We start from the raw sequence: 19,906 nt of genomic DNA on the forward strand, positions 1-19,906 counted from the left end.
GAAAAAACAAGCAACCAACAGGCAAACAAAACAACTTCCTCAAAAAGGAGAAATTGATGGAATTGGCGGAGGAATGAATCTCCAGAACAGAACATAAGTACCTCAGACTAAGTCAGAGATTTGACTTGCACAGAGTTATCAGAAAAACCAAACTCCAGTTGCCTTCCCTCCTGCTTCCTGGGATCAACCCCAACATCAAATACTTGTGTTGGAATCCTTGTTCAACGGCTTACTTCTGAGGCAGTGCAAATCTTGGGTCCCTTGAAATCCAGAGGGAAACTAAATGACATAACTTATATTTCGGAAGTAGAAGAGAAGCCAGGTCTTTAACCAAGACAAAATATGTCTCCTTGTCCTTCCAACCTGAACTCCCACTGTCGAGTTTGTTGCAGTACTCATGTGTGCTCTGCTTTCAGGCCATTGCGCTCCTTGACCCTTTGAACCGGCAAACTCCCTCACACATTCCTGGAACTAAGCTTGTTGGGATGGTGGAAAATATGAGCTCCGTCCAACACTTCTTGACACACAAAGAAACCAAGTATCAGAGACTGTGACTGGGCAGCATGTTCCCGAGAGAGTAACCCGGGGAGCCAGCTCAGGGCCCTTCTGGTTTTCCAGCATGAGCAGAGTTTTGCTTTACCCTCTGAGTGGATGGAGCTCAAGTCTTTTAGCTGGAACATGGTTATAACTGCTAAGGAAGCCTCTGCCCTAAGGGGCCTAGGTTGTCTCCCCTTGGCCATGAGGTCTGTAGGGCTGTGCTCCTTACTATTTAATTTTTCATATCTTGTAAGATGAGACCTAAAGGAATATGATCTATTGATTGTAGGCTATTGAGAATCCTATAATGCATTCATTGATTATGGGGAACTGCGAACAGGATCAGGCTCTTGTTCCCATGAATTGCTCCTGGAAATTACACCCCTTTGGTGCCTCGAATCTGATGCCGGAGAAGGAAGATCCCCCCTAACCCAAACCGAAAACATCAAGGGCCCTTACTCAACATGGTCTGGGGAGAAGGAGTTTTGTTTTTGTTTTTGTTTTTTTCTAAAACAGTATAAAATTTGTGAAGTGTCAGTGAATTGGCCGTTTGTTTAGGAGCCTGAAGTTCGGGTGCTTGTAATTCTACCTCTGAGTCACTTCGATTTCAAGTGTCCTTTTACGATTAGAAAACAGATCAAACCAGAGGAGAAGCTGAGGAAGTGGCTTTGTGAGTCGAGTGCTCAGCAGTGTAAACAGGAGTACCTGAATTGGATCCCCAGTGCATGCACACACACACACACACACACACACACACACACACACACACACACGTGAAACCAAACCAAACCAGGCCAAAAATATATATTGGCCCTTTAAATTTTCTTTGCAAAATTCTTCCACGACTGCCATCTCTCTACCTTAAGAATGCATAGACTAATTGAAAATTATGTATTTATGTATCTATTCAATACCGATACTTTGAAAAATTGTAAATGAGCAGATAGAAAATTGAAGTCGTCTGAAAAGTCATTACCAAGATGTAATTTTTTTTTTTTTTTTTTTTTGGTTTTTTGAGATAGGATTTCTCTATGTAGCCTTGGCTGTCCTGGGTTCACTGTGTAGACCAGGCTGGCCTCAAACTCATAAAGATCCACTTGCCTCTGCCTCTCCCAAGCACCTGAATTAAAGGCGTGTGGCCACCACGCCTGGCTATAAAAATAACTTTTACTTGCCAGATATAATTGTTGTCTCAGAGGCTCACTGCCTCCATCTGCTAACCTAGGCCTAGTCCTGGAAGCTTCTAACCTCCATACAATGTAGTATAGGTCTAGAATGTTTTCGGCCTCTGAGTCTTACTGCTGAATAAGCTCACCCTTTCTACTTCTTTCTGAACTTTGGCTCAAACTCCTCTCCAAGCTGACTGAGTCTATCTGGTTTCTCTCTCGGCTGCTGACTAAATTGCTGACTGGATAAATAATCAGATATCTGCTTAGAATGTCAAACAAAGAACAGCCCCAGGGATTCCCAATATGCCCTGTTTACCCACTGCTACCTTCTGTATGCTGGTGTGTATGTTGGAATAAGGCACAGGCTTTAGAAGGACATAGCCCATCCGAGTCCTAGGACCTGAAGTATGGGGCCCCCCAATAGGACATAGCCCATCCGAGTCCTAGGACCTGAAGTATGGAGCACCCCCCCCCAATCTAGGCACTCCTTGCTTAAACAATGCATGCAGTCTTGGGTCACTCCATCTTAGATGGTGATTCTCTGAGGTGTTAAGTGTGATTCTCTGAGGCAGCCTTCTGCCACTCAGAACCGTTAAGGCAAACTTTTTTCACTTGATGTAATTGTTGTCTTGGAAGCTTATTGCCCCTGTCTGCCAACCTAGGCCTAGTCCTGGAAGCTTCTAGCCTCCGTACGGTCTAACCTAGGCCTAGAGTGTTTTCAGCCTCTGAGACTTACTGCTGAATAAGCTCACCATTTCTGGCTCTTTCTGAACTCTGGCTGGCTGGTTCAACTCAGCTGTTCTGGCTCAAATTCCTCTCCAAGATGACTGACTCCATCTGGCTTCTCTGTTGGCCTCTCACTGAATTGCTTTGCTTGGCCTCACTCTAACTCTGGCAATCTGTTCTAATCTTCAGGCTCCTTTTCATTCTCTGGATTGTTTTGTCTTCACTTGTGTCTAGATTGTTCTCTCTTCACAACCTGCCTCTGTACAACTCTCCCAGCAAAAGCTGCCTCTGGATTCCAGGAACTGAACTGCCACAAACTCAACTCCACTGCACTGCCTCTCAACTCACTGACTTAACCAAACTGCCTAGCAGAACTGGGATTAGATTCGTGTAGCACCAGGCCTGGACCTAAGCTTTTCTTTACCTGAAACTTATTCTACACCAGGTTGACCTTGAACTCAGAAACCTGCTTGCTTCTGTCTCCCATGATTAAAGGTTTGTCTGCATTCTAGCTGGATCACACAGATCTAAAAGGTCTTTGGATGTACCGTCCTGCCAGAGCAGCCGTGTTCTGAATTAAAATTTCCCTGCACCAAGAAATGTTTACTATTAATATGATGTTGCACCCTTCCAGGTATACGGCCTTGTTAATTAAAGGCTCTTAGTTATTCCACAGGGTAGACCAAAATGTCTCAAATGTCCAATTCTAAGACGCTGAATCCCTTTTTGTCTTTTTTTTTTTTTTTTTGGTTTTTTTTTTCGAGATATGGTTTCTCTGTGTAGCCTTGGCCATCCTGGACTCACTTTGTAGACCAGCCTGGCCTCGAACTCACAGCGATCCACCTGCCTCTGCCTCCTGAGTGCTGGGATTAAAGGCGTGTGCCACCACGCCTGGCTCCTTTTTGTCTTTTACAAAGATAAAAGTGTTTCTACACTGTTGCAGTTACACACACACACACACATACACGGGAACAACCTTGTGGAGTCAGTTTTCTCTTTCTAGTTTTGCACAGGTTCCAGGAATTGAACTTGGTGTGTGTGTGTGTGTGTGTGTGTGTGTGTGTGTGTGTGTGTGTATACACACATAGCAGTGAACAAACTGTGTGGAGGCCAGACATCAACACTGGATGTCTTGCTCAGCTACTCCCCACCTTATTTATTTGATACCAGGTCTCCCATTGAATCTGTAGCCAGGGAGCCCCAGAGATTGCTGGGATTATAGTTTCATGTTCCCAAGCCCAGTTTTTGAATTTTTAAAGAGTTCCTTGCCCTGACTTACCTTACTAGCTCCAGGCCATGAGCACATCACTTCACATCTCTCTAGTGTGGGTCTGTGCCTTCCTGCCTTCCTGCCATGGCTTCCAGACTTTCAGTCTTACTTTGAATAAGACTCTCGCTGGACTTTCATCATCTCTCGGATCTAGCAATTCTCCCACAGACATGTCCCTAGAATTGGCATCGTACTTTCCCGTTTCACTGCCATTTACCCTGCTTTAGTTTTTTTCACTAATAACTTGGGCTGATCCAAAGTTTTTAAAAACTTGTTTAAGATGCCGGGCGTGGTGGCGCACGCCTTTAATCCCAGCACTCGGGAGGCAGAGGCAGGTGGATCGCTGTGAGTTCGAGGCCAGGCTGGTCTACAAAGTGAGTCTAGGACAGCCAAGGCTACATAGAGAAACCTTGTCTTGAAAAACCAAAAAAAAAAAAAAAAAAAAAAAAATCATTTAAGTTAGTGTATAAAGTAATTGTTTTACCAGAACAGTCACAGTCTCAGTCTCTCTCTCTCTCTCTCTCTCTCTCTCTCTCTCTCTCTCTCTCTGTGTGTGTGTGTGTATGTGTGTGTGTGTGTGTGTGTAGGATAGAGGACAACCGTGGGTGCTGTTCATCAGGAGTTGTCCACTATTTTTTTGATAGTCTTTCACTAGCCTGGTATTTTAGGCTGACTGGACAATGACCCCCAGGGATCTGCTTGTCCCTGCTTCCCTAGTGATGGAATTATAAGCATGTGCTGCTACACTTCACTTTTAATTAAAAAATAATAATTGCGCCAGGTGTGGTGGCACACGCCTTTAATCCCAGCACTCACTCGGGAGCGGGAGGCAGGCAGATTGCTGTGAGTTCGAGGCCAGCCTGGTCTACAAAGCAAGTCCAGGACAGCCAAGATAACATAGAGAAACCCTGTCTTGAAACCGCCCCCCCAAAAAAATAATTGTTTGGGGGTATCCTAGATAGCTTTCTATTGCTGTGATAAGACACTATGGCCAAAAGCAACTTGGGAGGAAAGGGTTTATTTTAGCTCAGTTTCCAGTCCATCACCCAGGGAAGTCAGGGAAGGAACTCACAGCAGGCTCCTGGAGGCAGCAGCTGGTGCAGGGCCATGGAGCAAGGCTGTTTACTGGCTTGCTCCTCCTGCTCTCTTACACTACCCAGGACCACCAGCCCAGGGGTGGCACCACCCCCAGCGGATTGGGCCCTCCCACATCAATCATCAGTAAAGAAAAAGCTACACAGGCTTGCCCACAGGCCAACTTAATGCGCGGGGTGGGGGGTGGGGGGGTGGGGAGGTGGGGGTGGGGAGGTGGGGGGGTGGGGGGGGTGGAATTTTCTCAGCAGAGTTTCCCTGTTCTCAAAGGACTCTAGCTTGTATCAAGTTGACAAAACAAGCAAGCAAGCAAAACCAAGTGTTGAGGACAGGGAACAGCAACCTTGTGGAGGCAGCTTTCTCTTTCTGGTTTTACACAGGTTCCAGGAATTGAACTGGCTTTGCCAGGCTGCACGTCCAGTAGATGCTTTTACCCGGTGAGCCAGCATGCTGGCCAGTACCTGGTGTTTCCCCTGAGGGGTTCCAGGTATCACACTCTGGTCCTCATGCTTGCAAGGGGAGCACTTTACCAAATGAGCTCTCCCCCTACCCCCTTGATGATGTTGTCATCCATGTCATTACATTCTGTTCTTGTACTTCTTCCCTTCTTCCTATTTCTCACGGTTCCCTTCCTCCTGATAGTCTCCCCTTTCTACTCTCACGATATGCATATTTTATGAACTCTACCCCGCCTTAGGATTTCTTCCTTTCCTTCCACAACCCCGTCTACTTTATGCCTTCCGTTCACCCCTAGTCAGAAGGATGGAGCCAGAGAACCTCACAGATGGATATGAACTGCTCCGACGAATTAGGGCTGTGGACCCGGGAGATAGGGCAGTTGGCAAAGTGCTTGTCACATAAGCATGAAGCCCTTAGTTTGGTCCCCAGAACCCATGCAAATCTGGCCACGTGTTGGAAACAGGAAGATCCTTAAGGCCTGATAGCCAGCCAGCCAAGAAGAATCCCTGTGCAAGTCTCACGACAGTGAGGCACCTCTATTTCAAAAATTAAGATGAGCATCTCTGAGGAATGACACCAGAGGCTGACGAGAGAGAGAGAGAGAGAGAGAGAGAGAGAGAGAGAGAGAGAGAGAGAGAGAGGAGAGAGAGAGAGGGAGAGAGAGAGAGAGGGAGAGAGAGAGAGAAAACCCATGTGCACACACATGCACATATATACCCCCAACATATACAAACAATAATTTAAAAATATTATGGGGAGGCCAGATTTGGAGAATCTGAGTTTATTGCCTCCCCTTGATTGTAACTTTGTTCTCTTAAACCAGCATTAATCCTTTTTGTATAGTAATGCCACACTAATTTGAAAAGGTGTGACCCTCACCAGATGAAACTATAGCTCCTGGCATGCATGCCAGGGCTTCAGAATCTAGTCACAAATGACATCACCGCTTTATCTTTCTCCTTGCGCCTGGCTAGCCACAGGAGGGGTGTCTACCGAGAGGTTCCTGAACAGGTTCCTAAGTCTCAGCAGGAGACGTGGGAGAATATATCCTTCCTATCTCTGGGTATTTCGTTTGGATAGGCCAAATGATAGACTGCTTACTGTGAGCCTGACAAACTCCTCTCAGGAAGTCTGAGCTCTTGGTGACACTAGTAAGAGCTGAGCCAACCCTGGAGATGGCTTGGCTTCTGGATGTCTCATTAGGTGGAGCAATATATTTCCTTATTGTTTATGCCATTTTCAGCCACTCTCCTGCTATTTGCAGCACGACACACCAGGCGATAGCATGCTGGGTTTGGTGTGATATATTGAGCTTCTTGAATTCAGATAATCTACTCATCTTCTTTAATCTGTTAGGGCTCGGCACACACTGATCCCTCCAGCAGAGTAACTGTGAGGTTAATATCCGTACATGTCTGGGATGTAACAGGTAAGACCGGTCACAACATAGGAGGTTTTCTTTTTATTGTCTTACAGCACTTAGAGATAACCAAATACAACTTCACTTGTTTAGTGACACCCAATTCCGACCAGAATGGGCTCCTTTGCTGCCAGTCCTTGTTTGTAACTGCTATGCCTGTTAGGATCCTAAGCACCAGGGACTGAAAGGAAAAACGAAACGACATGTCACATCTGCACTCAGGGCAGTGGTCACCTCATGCAGTTACTTTTAGCTCAGAGCCCAGTTGTATAGTGCCACAGCCACAAATAGCCCTAAATACAGGTTTTCTTCTGGAAAGATAAGATTGCAAATTTTCAGCCAGGTGTGGTGGTGCAAGCCTTTAATCCCAGCACTTGGGAGGCAGAGACAGGCAAGTTTGAAGTTAGCTTGGTCTGCGAAGTGAGTCCAGGACAGCCAAGGCTACACAGAGAAACATTGTCTCAAACCCTGTACCCCCCAAAAACAACAAAGACAAAAACAAGATTATGATTTTTCTTAGGTTCTCCGTGGGATCCGGGACCCTTCTGAAAGCTAAGAAGCACCATAACATGGTACCTCAGAAATGAAAATAAAAACCCAAACACTGTCTCCCTGGGTTGCAATGTAAGGAAGTCAGAAGCAGGAGATAGTCAGGCAGCAAGGTTAGGTGCTTCAAGCCCAGTGTAAAGAGAAAAAGCAGGGGCCCTCAGTGAATATAAGAGCTTCAAAGCTAGGTGTAACGGTGCATGCCTTTAATCCCAGCAAGCGAGAGGCAGAGGCAGAGGCAGAGGCAGCTAGATCTCTGTGAGTTCAAGGCCAGCCTGGTCTACATAGTGAATTCTAGGACAGCCATAGCCCTGTTTCCAAAAACAAACAAATGAATAAATTCCCAGCCAGGGGGTGGTGTGCCCAGTGCTCAGGATGCAGACTGGACCAAGCCAGGCCAGACTGGTCTATAGAATGAGTTCCAGGACAGCCAGGTCTACACAGTGAAACCCTGTCTGGGAAAAACAAATAGGAAAGCAAAACCAAACCAAACCAAAATAGAATGTCAAGATGGTTAATAGCAGGCCATTAAACCAGGCCTAGGGGGCTTACTAAGCTAGAAGGCCTGGGTACTACATAGGTTGCATGCACAGGAAGCTGGTTCTGCCTCTGGAACACATGAGCACATCTGCACGTCCGATTAACTATCTTCCCAATGATGCGCTAATTCCTTCAGACTGCAATGTGGTCCTTCAGCTATTCATGAGGGCACCCCCAATGTGTCAGAATTGTCTTAAGTGCTGGGGATTACAGGGAAGAGCAGGTACTCATTAAATGGCACCGGTGTCACTAAGGCTCTTCCTCCCCGGATCCTGGAGGTGCTGCTCTGAATTAGATTTCAGTGTTAAGTGGAGAAAAGCAACAAACAGAAATAAGCAGTAAGTTAATCTAGTGATGGGATACATGATTATTTAGCTTCTTGGTCAGGAAAAGATCAGTTTGACACATTTGAGATGTGACTTCAACAGACCTGGGCCAGTATCTACCTTAGCGTGACTACAGAAATGTTTACGAGAAAGACTGAAAAATGAGAGATCGGAAGAAGCCGGCAGGATCCATCATCTTCAGCAAATGGGAGCGAAGGAGGGCGCACAAGTCGGGAGAGAAGGACCTTTCGGGAGCCGCACTTAGAAAAGTGGTGGTGGGTGGTTCAGCGCAGAGCGAGAGCAGCAGAGGTGAAGCTGCGAGGCGTGTACCCTTCATCTCCGCATCCCGGCCGCGCCCAGGCCAGGTGAGTGGGTGGCCCGCGGACAAGCACGCGGAGGAGCCACCTCCAGGGGCCCGCGCGCTTCCTCCTACCGGAGCCGACGTGGCCGGCGCGATAGGCCGCGCACGTGTCTGGCCAGAGGCCCAGGCGCAGAGGCGCGCGCGCGGGGAGCTCGGGTCCGTCCGCGTGCGGAGCGGCTGGCCCAAATCCTCAGGGCGGCGGGTGCTGGGCGCAGAGCCCCGGCGCGGGGCGGAAGGGGGCTGGGTCATGAGAGGAGGGGGCGGCCGGGAGCGCGCACGGAGCTCGCGGGCGCGCGCCGGGGCGGGGGCAGCCCTCTCCCAGGCGGCGGTGGGGGCGGCGTCGCTGTTGCCCTTTTAAGCCGCGGGGCCACCGCCTCCTGCGGGTGGAGTCGGTTACAAAGGCAGTAGCCGGCCGGGCTCCCGCACGCCTGCCCGCCAGCCCGCCGAGGCCTCGCGCTCCTCGCCATTTTCCAGCCGCGCTCGGACGCGGGTCGCGGCAGCGGGGAGAGGCGGAGCCGCGAGAGCGCGGCCCGGGCCGGCCCCGCGGGGCGGTCGCGGCCGTGACGGCGGCTCCCGGCCCCGGCTCCCTTTCCTCACCCCTCCCGCCGGAGATGAGGGGAAGATGTCCGTGTCAGGGCTCAAGGCCGAGCTGAAGTTCCTGGCGTCCATCTTCGACAAGAACCACGAGCGATTCCGCATCGTCAGCTGGAAGCTGGACGAGCTGCACTGCCAGTTCCTGGTACCGCCGCCGCCGCCACCGCCACCGGGCAGCCCGCATTCGCCGCCGCCGCCGCCGCTCACACTCCACTGCAACATCACGGTGAGGCGCCGGGCCGCAGCCCCTCGGGGCCGGGCGGGGGCGGACGAGGGAGCCGCAGTCCCGGGACAAAGGGCGCCTGCCCCCGGAGACCCCCCGGCTTCCCGGGCGCGGCCGGTTGGCGGCTGGGCCCTGGCCCGGCCGGGAGCTCGGGGCTGCCTGGAAGGGAGGAGGCGGAGGCGCGTCGCGTCTCGGCGCGGGCCGGCTTTGCTCTGTTGGCCCCTCGCGGCCCCCGTCGGGCCCGGAGGTCGCCATGGCCGCCCGCAGCCTGCCTGCTCTGGGGGCCGCGTCGCGTCGGTGGGCTCCACTCAGCCGCCCGAGTGGAAAGGCTCTCAAGTATTTTTTTTTTAACTACTCATTTTTCCACCAGGTTTCAAAACCTCTCGTCCTTGCTTGTTCAATCAGTTCTCGTTGATGTGTTGGTCTCTGAGGACAAACGAACACTGAAAGCATACGTATTTAAGGAAAAAGTTTAGGACGCAACCCCGGGGGATGGTGTGATCCACCGTTTAGCCCTGACCTGGCTTTGCGCTCACGAGTTTTGGGAAAGCTCTTAGAACCTTTGACGCGGCAGGTGGTGTGGCCAGTGTGCGAGCTGTCCCACCTGTGCGGAAGCCTGGCCATTACCAGGAGGGGAAAGGGGATGATGTCCCGTCTGCTCCCCGGAAAGATCAGGTTTGGATTCGAAAGCTAGAGGGACACGTGGGGAGTTATTATTATTATTTTTGGTTTAAGCGAAAAAGCTTATTAGGAACGTACACCTTGGTAAAAAAATATCGAATTGTAAGTGAACTCTCCCCTCGCCTCCTATTAAAAGTGTATCATGAGGCTGGCTGTTCATTGTGGAATTAATCTCATGTGCAGAATACACTATTACAACAGGAGTTAAGGTAGTAGTTTGAATATGGCTAAGATTCCTTCTGTTAAGTCAGTAGATAACCCCATATGTGGTGGGAGTTTGCAGAGGTCTTACTTAGCATTATAATAATTGACCTTAACATAGTTATCAAACTCTAAGGGATAATGGGTATTGTTAGTACTGTTAGGTCCTGTAATGTCTGACAAAACAAAACAAAACAAAAATGCCACAATGTGCTTTAGTGAGGAGAAAATTCACTTTCTGAATATTTCCTTATGCTGGTTGTGGGTACTGGTTTTTAAGAACTTGGCGGACCAGTACCTACTGGGAGAACTCAGACTTGGAGAGTTTTATTTTTTATTTGTTTAAGATTTATTTCTTTGTCGTGTGTGCATTAGTGTTTTGCCTGCACGTATGTCTGTGTGAGGGTGTCAGATCACTTGAAGCTGGGTTACAGACAGTTGTGAACTGCCACGTCGGCGCTGAGAATTGAACTCGTGGGAAGAGCAGCCAGTGCTCCTAACTAGCTGAGCCGTCTCTCCGGCCCCTCTTGGAGAGTTTTACACAACCGTGTCAGCTGCTTTTGATGTTATGAAATCTAGAGGGAGAATCTAATTTTGAGTAGGCAGCTGGGCCTACCGACTAGCCCGCTGCTTGGATGATCCTGTGGTAGGCGCTCCTGAGAGGCAGAGGCAGGAGGATCTCTGAGTTCAAGGCCAGCCTGGCCTACAGAGCGAGTTCCAGAACAGCTAGAGCTGCACAGGGACAGCCTGTCTCAAAACAACAGCAAAACAGAACAGAAAACCCGAGCAAGCAAGCCATGGGCTAGCATGGCGCCTGCTTCAGTTCCTGCTTTGAGTTGGCGCCCTGACTTAACCTCAGCGATGGAGTTGTTACCTGAGAGTTGTAAACTGAAATTACTACCCCCACCTTTTTTTCCCCAAGTTGCTTTTGGCCATGGTGTTTTATCATAGCAATAGAAATAGGACAGGAACTGAAGGTGTGCCTCAGAGGAAGCCCCGAGTAGTTAGTTGACCAGGTGTGAGGGTGTTCCAGATAGAGGAAACTCCACCCGAATAAGACACTGGAGCTTGAGAAGGTTGACAGTTGATGCTCAGACTTGAAAAGCCCAGGATTGTAGGCTAGTGAAGATTTTCCAAATATGGAAGGCAGTGTAAAAAGTAAGAGACTGTGAGTAGATTGGCCTGAACAGTCGGCGGGCTATTATTCAGGTAGAGCTTGAAGGTATGGCCAGGAAAAAGTGCAGCTGATCTGTACGACAAGGTACTGACAAGGCACTAAAGTTGTAGACTGGGGAGCCACACCCTTATCCTGATAAGTTGAGAAAGTGTATCTGCTTTCAGAACTCAGATTCTTTACAATGGTATGGTATTAGAAAATGTGTGAATGCATGGTTTTGGTTATTCCAGTGGGTGTTGGGTGATGCTGTTGGTATGCTGGCATTTACTAACAGGGGATGTTAATGTTTTGTAATGTTTGGGCTGTCTGCCATGCCAAAGAATTACCTGACCTAAAATGCCAGCAGCATCCCATGGAGAACCATTTTGGAGACAAATAGGTCAGAGAAAGGATGTGATGATCTGGATTAGGTAGTGGCAATGGAAATAGTCAGAAAAGCCTCAGATGAACTGGGTGAAAGGGTGTGTTGATGTAGTAGTGCATTGGTGTTGCTAGTAGTCATTATTAAAATTGAGCTAATAATGAGTTATAGCCAGACATTATCAGAAGACAATTTCAGATTCTTGGTAGGGATGTATGTTAACTTTATTGTGGAAAACTGACAAACATACAGAGCTGACCAGAGAGACCCTGTACACCGTGGCTCAGCTATGATAAACTGTGTTCTATTGAATTAATTTGAAGTATAGTTCAGACATAGTTTTTTCTATAAAGATTTTTGTCTGCGCCTATAAAAGGTGTACTTTAAAAAATGAGTGTTTTGATAATCTACAGGGCCTACTTACATAGGTGTAATTTCCTCAAAAGGGAACTAGCAAGGGAAAAATGTGGTTGAAATTTAAATACAAGGTTCTTGTCTACTAATAAACTTGTAGGTTGTTAGTGTCATGGGCTTGACCCATTCTTTAACTTTTCCTCTTTAGACAGCAGTATGTATTGAGTGTGCTATATACCAGGTTGCCAAGCAACCAAGAAGCATCCTTTTGCAGTTTCTGTAATATTTGGCTGACTGGCACCATACTGTATACCAGTTTCTGAATAATCCTCCGTGGACACTGTGCCCATTTTACCTCCTTACCCTCTCTGTCAGCTGTTCATCCTATTCCTGTGCAATGTGCTCCTAACTCCGTCCTGCCTTGGACCCTGACCCAGGGTCTGCCTTTTCCATGGCTTACTGCCCCTCAAGACTTCCTGGGCCATGAACAGTTCATGACAACATTTCCCCTTCTTCTCCTTAGGTATCTCTGCTTTATGTTTTCCCATGTTCTTTCAGGATTCTGATTATCTTTCTCCAAGTCTTTAATGGTGGCAGGAGAATGTTGTGTAATTATAATTTTATGCCTTGCATTTTCTTCTCATTCATACTTGTTTTACTGACTATGGCCACTGTCCTATTTATATTTTGTTCGAGGAGAGTTTCGCTATCTTGGAAGATAGGGCAAAAGAGTGAGAACATCAGAAAGTGTCATGGGTAGTAAACAAATGCTTAAATGGTTACTGAGGACGTGATTGGAAGCCTGTAGTGGCTATATATGAAGACTAATGTCAGAAGTAAAAACCTCAGACATGGGTTATAGAGGAATGTTAATTCAGAACATGGCTGCTCTGGCAAGAGGTCACGCCCATACGCCTTCTAGGTCTGTGTGATTGGCTGGAATACAAACACTTTTAATCCAGGAGACAGAGGCAAACAGATGTGAGTTCAAGGCCAGCCTGGTATAGAGCAAGTATCAGGTAAAGAAAAGCTTAGGTCCAGGCATGGTGTTTTAAGCCTTTAATCCCAAACGAAGGTAAAGTTAGTTTGTAGAAGGAAGCACTCTTGTTTGAAAGTGATGTCTAATTGAATGGTAGAAAAGGTGATGAATCAGAGAAGATTTGACAGACTAGGATACTCCAACTCTCACCAGAAGAGAGAGGAAAGGGAAGCTACTTAAGAGGCAGTTTACAGAGAGAAGAGGCAGTTTGCCAGGACAGTAATAGAGAGATGGGTTGCAGAGAGAGAGAACTCAGGTGAAAACGGAATGAACCAGAAAACAAGAAGCCAGAGGATTTAGACAGATTGCTGAGTTAGTTTGAAGCCAAGCAGAGCAATTCTAGGCCAAAAGAGAAGCCAGGTTAAGTCAGTCAGCTGGAAGAAGAGTTTGAACCAGAAGAGATGAATTGAGTCAGCCAGGCCAGAGCCCAGAACGAACAAGTATGGATGAGTTTACCACGCTGTAAGTCTCAGAGGCTGAAAACATTCTAGGCCTAGGTTAGGTTGTATTCCAGGACTAGGCCTAGGCCAGCAGAGGGATGCAGGCAGTAAGCCTCCCAGACAGCAATTGAGCCAGGAGAAGAAAAGCTTTTATAATAAGTGCTTTCCTTTCTAGGCCAACAAAATTGTGCTGTTCCCCTCATGCTCTTGAATATGGACCTCAGGGAGTCTTTATTTCTTGTTTTCTGTGGACGCATGAAAGATTATCTGTTCTATAAACTTACATGTTGTTTTTTCCAATTCAGTAAACAGGCCTGGTTGCCAGTCACTACCCACTAACATCAGTTGTTACAGTCACTCTCCAAAGCAAAGCAGCTTATTTTAATAACCTATACGGCTGTTTTGGGAGCTAATATGTGGCCTTCTTTTAGTCCTTTAAAAATATTTAAGCTGACAGTTCCTTTACTCCTTTTTGTAGGAGTAAAGGGATGTTGAGACAGGATCTCCCCGTATTGCCTTGGCTGGCTTGAAACTTCCTATGCAGACCAACTGGCTCTGAAGCGTCATGTCTGCTTTCAGAGTGCTGGGATTATAGACCACTGTGTCTGGCTCCATTTCTTCTTGTATAGATTTGTTGGAATTTTAGGAGTGTGAGTGTGAGTGTGTGTCTGTGTGTGCATGCACATGTGGAGGTCAGAAGTCAGCTTTGGGTGGTATTTTTCAGGAGCCATCCACTTCTTTTCCTTTTCCTTTCATCTTCTTTGAGACAGAGCTTTTCATTGGCCTGGGCCTCATCAGCTAGTTTCGGTGGCTAGCCAGGGCTGGAGGAATCCCCCCGTCCTTACCTTCTTGGTGCGTGGCTTAATAGAGTGTGGCCCTATGCCTGTCTGTCTTTCTTTCACATGGATTCTGGAAATCAAGCTCAAGTTTTCATGCTTGTGTAACAAGCACTTTATAGTCTGAGCCATCTCCTCAACCCTTGTCCTTTAGTTCTGTGTGTGTGCGCACACGCATAAGTGCTGATGTATGTATGAGAAGGCCAGGGGTCAACATTGAGTGTTTATACTTAGGAGTTGTATACCTTGTGTTTTTAACATTTTTATTTATTTTATGTAGATGTGTGCACATGTTCATGTGTGTGGGTGGGCACCAGCCATGGTGTGTGTAGGTCAGAGGACAGTCTCCACTATTTGTTCTTGCTTTCTGCCTTTTTTGAAATCAAGGTCTCATTTAGCTGTTGCACTAGGTACACCAGGATAGCTGGTCAGCTTCAGGTGTGTTCTGTTCCCACTCCTGTTTCGCCAAAGGAATGCTGGGCTTGGATTCTGTAGACATGTGCTGCCTGAGTTTTGGAGGTCTAAACTGGTGAGGCATGCATGACAAACAGTTGTACCTGCTGAGCCATCTTCCTGGTATATTCCTGGTTTGCTTGCTTGCTTGCCTGTTTTTGAAAGTGTTTTCACTATTGTAAGGCTGCAGCAGCGGCCTAGTGAGCCCAACTTGCCTCTGTCTCCCCAGCACAGGGATCATATGAATGCCCACCTCATTGGACCTTGTGTGCATTCTGAGAGTCAAGTCCAGGCACTCATGTTTTTGTTGCAAACTCAACCCTCTAGAGTCCTCCCCAACTCTTGAGAGAGTCTGATGTAGTTCAGTCTGGCCTCGTAAATAAAACTCCTGATCCTCCTGTCTCCCTTCCGTGTGTTGTCCACATACCTTGCAGCATCTGGAGACTCTTGGTAGTCAATTGCTGTTTTAGAGTTTAAAACAAACACTTCCCAGAGGAAGTATAAATTGGTATAAAACTTTATTCTTTTTTTTTTTTAAATGGTTTTTCGAGACAGTGTTTCTCTGTGTAGCCTTGGCTGTCCTGGACTCACTTTGTAGACCAGGCTGGCCTCGAACTCACAGCAATCCGCCTGCCTCTGCCTCCCCAGTGCTGGGATTAAAGGCATGTGCCACCACTCCCAGCCCTAAAACTTTATACTTCATATTACTTGCATACATAAATTGTTTCTTCATCAATGATTGTTAGTCGAGGTTTGTTTTTTCTGTTTAGCTAATTTCTATTGATTATTACCAAAAGCACCTCCCTCAACAGCAAGCTACTAAAGTAACAAATGCTAGTCCTGAGTCTGGGAGGGAGAGGCAGAGAAGGATGGATAGCCATAAAGAATCTGACCCTATAGTACTAGCTGGTCAATAATTAAGAACAATGACTTTCTGGTCTGAAAATACCATTTAGGAGCTTAACATGGCAGCTCTGATAATTCCAACAGTTTAATATTTAGGATCTTGTTTACTTAATATTTGGTTATTTATTTAATATTTAAATAATCTATTTAAATGAGTAACTATTTACTTGTTTACTTAATATTTACTTAATATTTAGGATTTCCCCCTCCCCCAGGGTTTCTCCATGTATCCCAGGTGGTCTTGAGGCTTACTCAAAGAGATCCACTTGCCTCTGCCTCCTTAGTGCTGGGATCAACGGCATGTGCCACCACTACCCAGTTAATATTTAGACTCTTAAACAAATCATTTCTTTTATTGTTTATCAATAAAACAATCCCTTTTTGCCCTGGAATATTAATGGAAAGTATTTTGTCAATAGTATTTTACTGTAGTGTACAAATGGGAAAGTGGTAACCTTTATTCTAAAAATACTTGAAGCTGGATAGCTCAGTGATAGAGTCCTTCACCTTGCCTCGCATATGCCAGGCTCTGGGCTCAAGACTCAGCTACAAAGAAAGGAAAGAAGGGAGGAAACAAATTCTTTGCTTTATAACATCTTTTCATGGGAAATAAGCCGTCGTGTTTTTTCTAGTCTTTATGTTGCTAAAAAGAGTTCAGCCAAAGTTGTACAAAGGAAATAATGAACAAAATAACTACAGAGCCTAAGAACTCTGCTGAGCTGCTTCTCCCATGACAGACGGCCTTCCCAAACTGAATTCCTGGAGAAGCTGCCATGTTCAGCTCCTAAATGGCACCTTCAGACCAGAAATGGAATTATGAAGAGGCTTGGGGTTCCTTTTTATGAATGGTGCTATACTTTTTTTTTTTTTGATGGTGTCTGCAGGGTGGACTCTTAAACTGAGCCTGGAAAGGGAATATTAGATAAGTGTCAGCTAGTTTAGGGAGTGGTCAAGGTCGAATGAAGTAGACATCGTCAAATATGAGATGTTACAGGAGAGAAACAACAAGGCTCCCCTCCCGCCCTCAGGGCTTCTGGAATAGTGGTCTCTGATTGCTTCCGAAGACAGTCATGAAGAACAGGGCCTGATCGTCCGGGGCTCATCTTCATTGTTGTGTCTGCCTCAGTTCACTTAGAAAGGTGTCCCGAGGAGCTGTAACTGGCTCACTACCTTGGATAGTTCAGCAGCCTTTAGAACATGGTGCAGGGTTTGTGCTGAAGCTTGGTTCCAGGGTGTGGGTATTTGTAATATCGAAAACTAAATGCTGGGTTTTGTTTGTTTTTGGTTTTTTGGTTTTTCAAGTCAGGGTTTCTCTGTGTAGCCTTGGCTGTCCTGGCCTTGCTTTGTAGACCAGGCTGGCTTTAAACTCACAGCGATCCGCCTGCCTCTGCCTCCTGAGTGCTGGGATTAAAGGCGTGCGCCACCACGCCCGGCTAACTAAATGCTGTTGTGAGAAGTTTAGAAACCAGAGAAACAAAATAAAACAACAAAACCTCTCCATTATACCACCCACTGCCGTGTATATATTTAATTTTTTTCCTTTTTCTTTTTTGTTGCTCTGTTGAGACGTCTCTTTGTGTAGCCCTGGAACTCTGTATACCAGGCTGGCCTCAAATTCACAGAGACCCTCTGCCTGTTGAATTTGGGGTTAAAGCTATCATATCTGGCTACTATTTTGAAAAATAATGAACAAGGTTGTTTTGTAATGTTCTTCTCCCCTAGCAGTATCTGTATCCTGAGGTTTTCTCCTGTTGTTTGTCCCTCTGTGATATGACAAAACCATCTAGTGAGTCCTGACTCCTCATATTGAACGTACAGGTGGCGGCTGCTGCTGTTTTCCTCGCCTATTTTAAGCAACACTCTGAGCATCGGTAGATGGGATCTCTGTGTGTACAGGAAATGTCCTTGGAAGTTTTCCTTGAGGTGGTTGCTTTTAATTCTTGTTGCTGATTTGGTCTCTGAAGGTAACAAATTATGTTTTACTATATAGAAACTTTTCCTTCTAGCTATCAGCTTTGTCAGAGTGGTAAAAATGTTAGCATACTGTAACAAATGAGCCCCAGCACAGTCATGTAGGAGGTATACTTATCCACAGCCTTCTGAGAGGAAATACGAGCTCATGAATTCTCCAGTGAGGGTCAAGGTGAATGCTAGCCATTCCGTGCTAGCCAGAAGTATATCCATCAGCCCAGTTGTCACAGAAAGAGACTTTAGTCTCAGGGCTTCCCCCACCTGACAGCTCATCCGTGGGAATGGTTAGAATGTGTTCTGGCTGGTTTCATGTTAGCTTCACACAGTCGAGAGTTAGCTGAGGCGGGAACCTGAATTGAACACATGCCTCCATAAGATCAGGCTTTAGGCAAGTCTAGGCAAGTCCTTTTCTTAGTGATTGATTGCAAAGGGCTCAGCCCATTGTGGGTGTTGCCATCCTAGGCTTGGTGGTCCTGGTTGCTGTAAGGAAGCCAACTAAGCCAGCCAGTAAACAGCACCCCACCATGTCCTCTGTCTGCATCAGCTCTTGCTCCCAGGTTCCTGTCCTGTTTGAGTTCCTGTCTTAGATTCTTTCAATGGACTGTGACTCAGGCTATATAATCCAAATAAACCCTTCTTTCCCAAGTTGCTTTTGTTCGTAATGTTTCACCACAGCAGGAGTAACCCTAACTACTCATCTGGACTTCTTTGGTCAGGCTTTGTGTTAAGGGAGGGAGGTAGCAAAATCAGCCCCAATGGAACATGTAGGGTAAGTGGAGAATAGAGAAATGAGGTGATTTTTCCAAGGAGGAAAGGCTAAGGTATTTGGCAGTAGAGAAGTTGGTTTTCTTTTCTTTTTGTTCGTTTGTTTGTTTTTCCTGAGACAGGTTTTCTCTGTGTAGCCTGGGCTGTCCTGAACTCGCTTTGTAGACCAGGCTGGCCTCGAACTCGCAGCAATCCACCTGCCTCTGCTTCCTGCGTGCTGGGATTAAAGGTGTGCACCACCATGCCAAGCTCAGTAGAGAACTTGGAAAACAGCAGTTCTCAATATTTTTGGAGTCAGGACTTAAACTCTTAAATATATTGCAGGCCTAAGGTAATTTCATTTTTACCAGTTATATTTTTGGTATTTATCAATAGAAATTAAAACAAATATCCAGAACATTAATAGCTAAAAATGGTCATATATACTGATGTTCTTTCATTTGCTTCTGCACTTTGTTTTGTTTTTCTTAAAGATTTATTTATTTATTGTTATGTATACAATGCTCTGCCTGCATGTGCACCTGCAGGCCAGAACAGGGCATCAGATCACATTATAGATGGTTGTGAGCCACCATGTGGTTGCTGGGAATTGAACTCAGGACCTCTGGAAGAGCAGTCAGTGCTCTTAACTGCTGAGCCATCTCTTCAGCCCCTGTTTTTGTTTTTCAAAACAGGGTTTCTCTGTGTTATCTTGGCTGGCCTGGACACGCTTTGTAGACCTGGCTAGACTCGAACTCACAGCAATCTGCCTGCCTCTGTCTGCTTCCCAAGTGCTGGGATTAAAGGCATGTGCCACCACACCCAGCATTGTACTTTGTTTTTTATGTGTGTTGTCTTTGTTTGTCTGTGTGCTACGTGTGTGCCTGGTGCCTGTGGCGGCCAGAAGAGGGAGTTACATCTATTGGAACTGGCGTTAGAGATGGTTATGAACCACCGTGTGGGTGCTGGAAATGGACTCGGGGTTCTCTGGAAAAGCAGGCATGCTTGTAACTTCAAAGCCATCTCTAGGCCAGTTATTTGTTTGTTAGTTTGGTTGGTTGGTTTTTTTGAAACAGGGTTTCTCTGTGTAGCCTTGGCTGTCCTGGACTTGCTTTGTAGACCAGGCTGGCCTTGAACTCACAGCGATCTGCCTGCCTCTGCTTCCCGAGTGCTGGGATTAAAGGTGTGACAGTGTGTGCCACCATGCCCGGCTTAGTCCAGTTATTTGATACTTTAATCGAAGTAATGTGAACAAACCCAAATTCAGATATCTGGTTGGAAAAAGATATATTTTAGTAGCAATAGCCACTACAGATAAGTGGGGTCTCCATGCCCCTTAGTGCTGGGAACTGAACCTACAAGTGTGCATACCATTGAGCTGCTTCCCAGCTTGTGAGTGTGGATGTGTGTGTGTGTGTGTGTGTGTGTGTGTGTGTGTGTGTGTGTGTGTCTGTCTGTCTGTCTATCTGTCTGTCTGTCT

The 19,906-nt window shown here is 46.6% G+C and overlaps 2 protein-coding genes across 4 annotated transcripts in view; one reads left to right on the top strand and one right to left on the bottom strand.

Moving 5' to 3' along the window:
- NRG4 (neuregulin 4) overlaps positions 1–19,906 on the bottom strand; it is a 211,101-nt gene that overhangs the window by 72,285 nt on the left and 118,910 nt on the right. The window lies entirely within an intron of this gene.
- The window catches only part of UBE2Q2 (ubiquitin conjugating enzyme E2 Q2), a 57,804-nt gene continuing 44,580 nt past the window's right edge, over positions 6,683–19,906 (top strand). Inside the window, exon 1 of one of the 3 annotated variants that reach the window (XM_084782967.1) lies at positions 6,683–9,266. In XM_084782967.1, the coding sequence (XP_084639093.1) occupies positions 9,069–9,266 (198 nt within the window). In that variant the 5' untranslated portion in view covers positions 6,683–9,068. Of the gene's footprint in view, positions 9,267–9,578; positions 9,600–19,906 lie in introns of those variants that run through there. The other 2 variants (XM_084782966.1, XM_084782968.1) reach the window with 2 other exon arrangements.

The sequence above is a fragment of the Acomys minous genome (assembly GCF_964271855.1).
Source record: "Acomys minous genome assembly, chromosome: 5".
In the NCBI taxonomy this organism is placed as follows: domain Eukaryota; kingdom Metazoa; phylum Chordata; class Mammalia; order Rodentia; family Muridae; genus Acomys; species Acomys minous.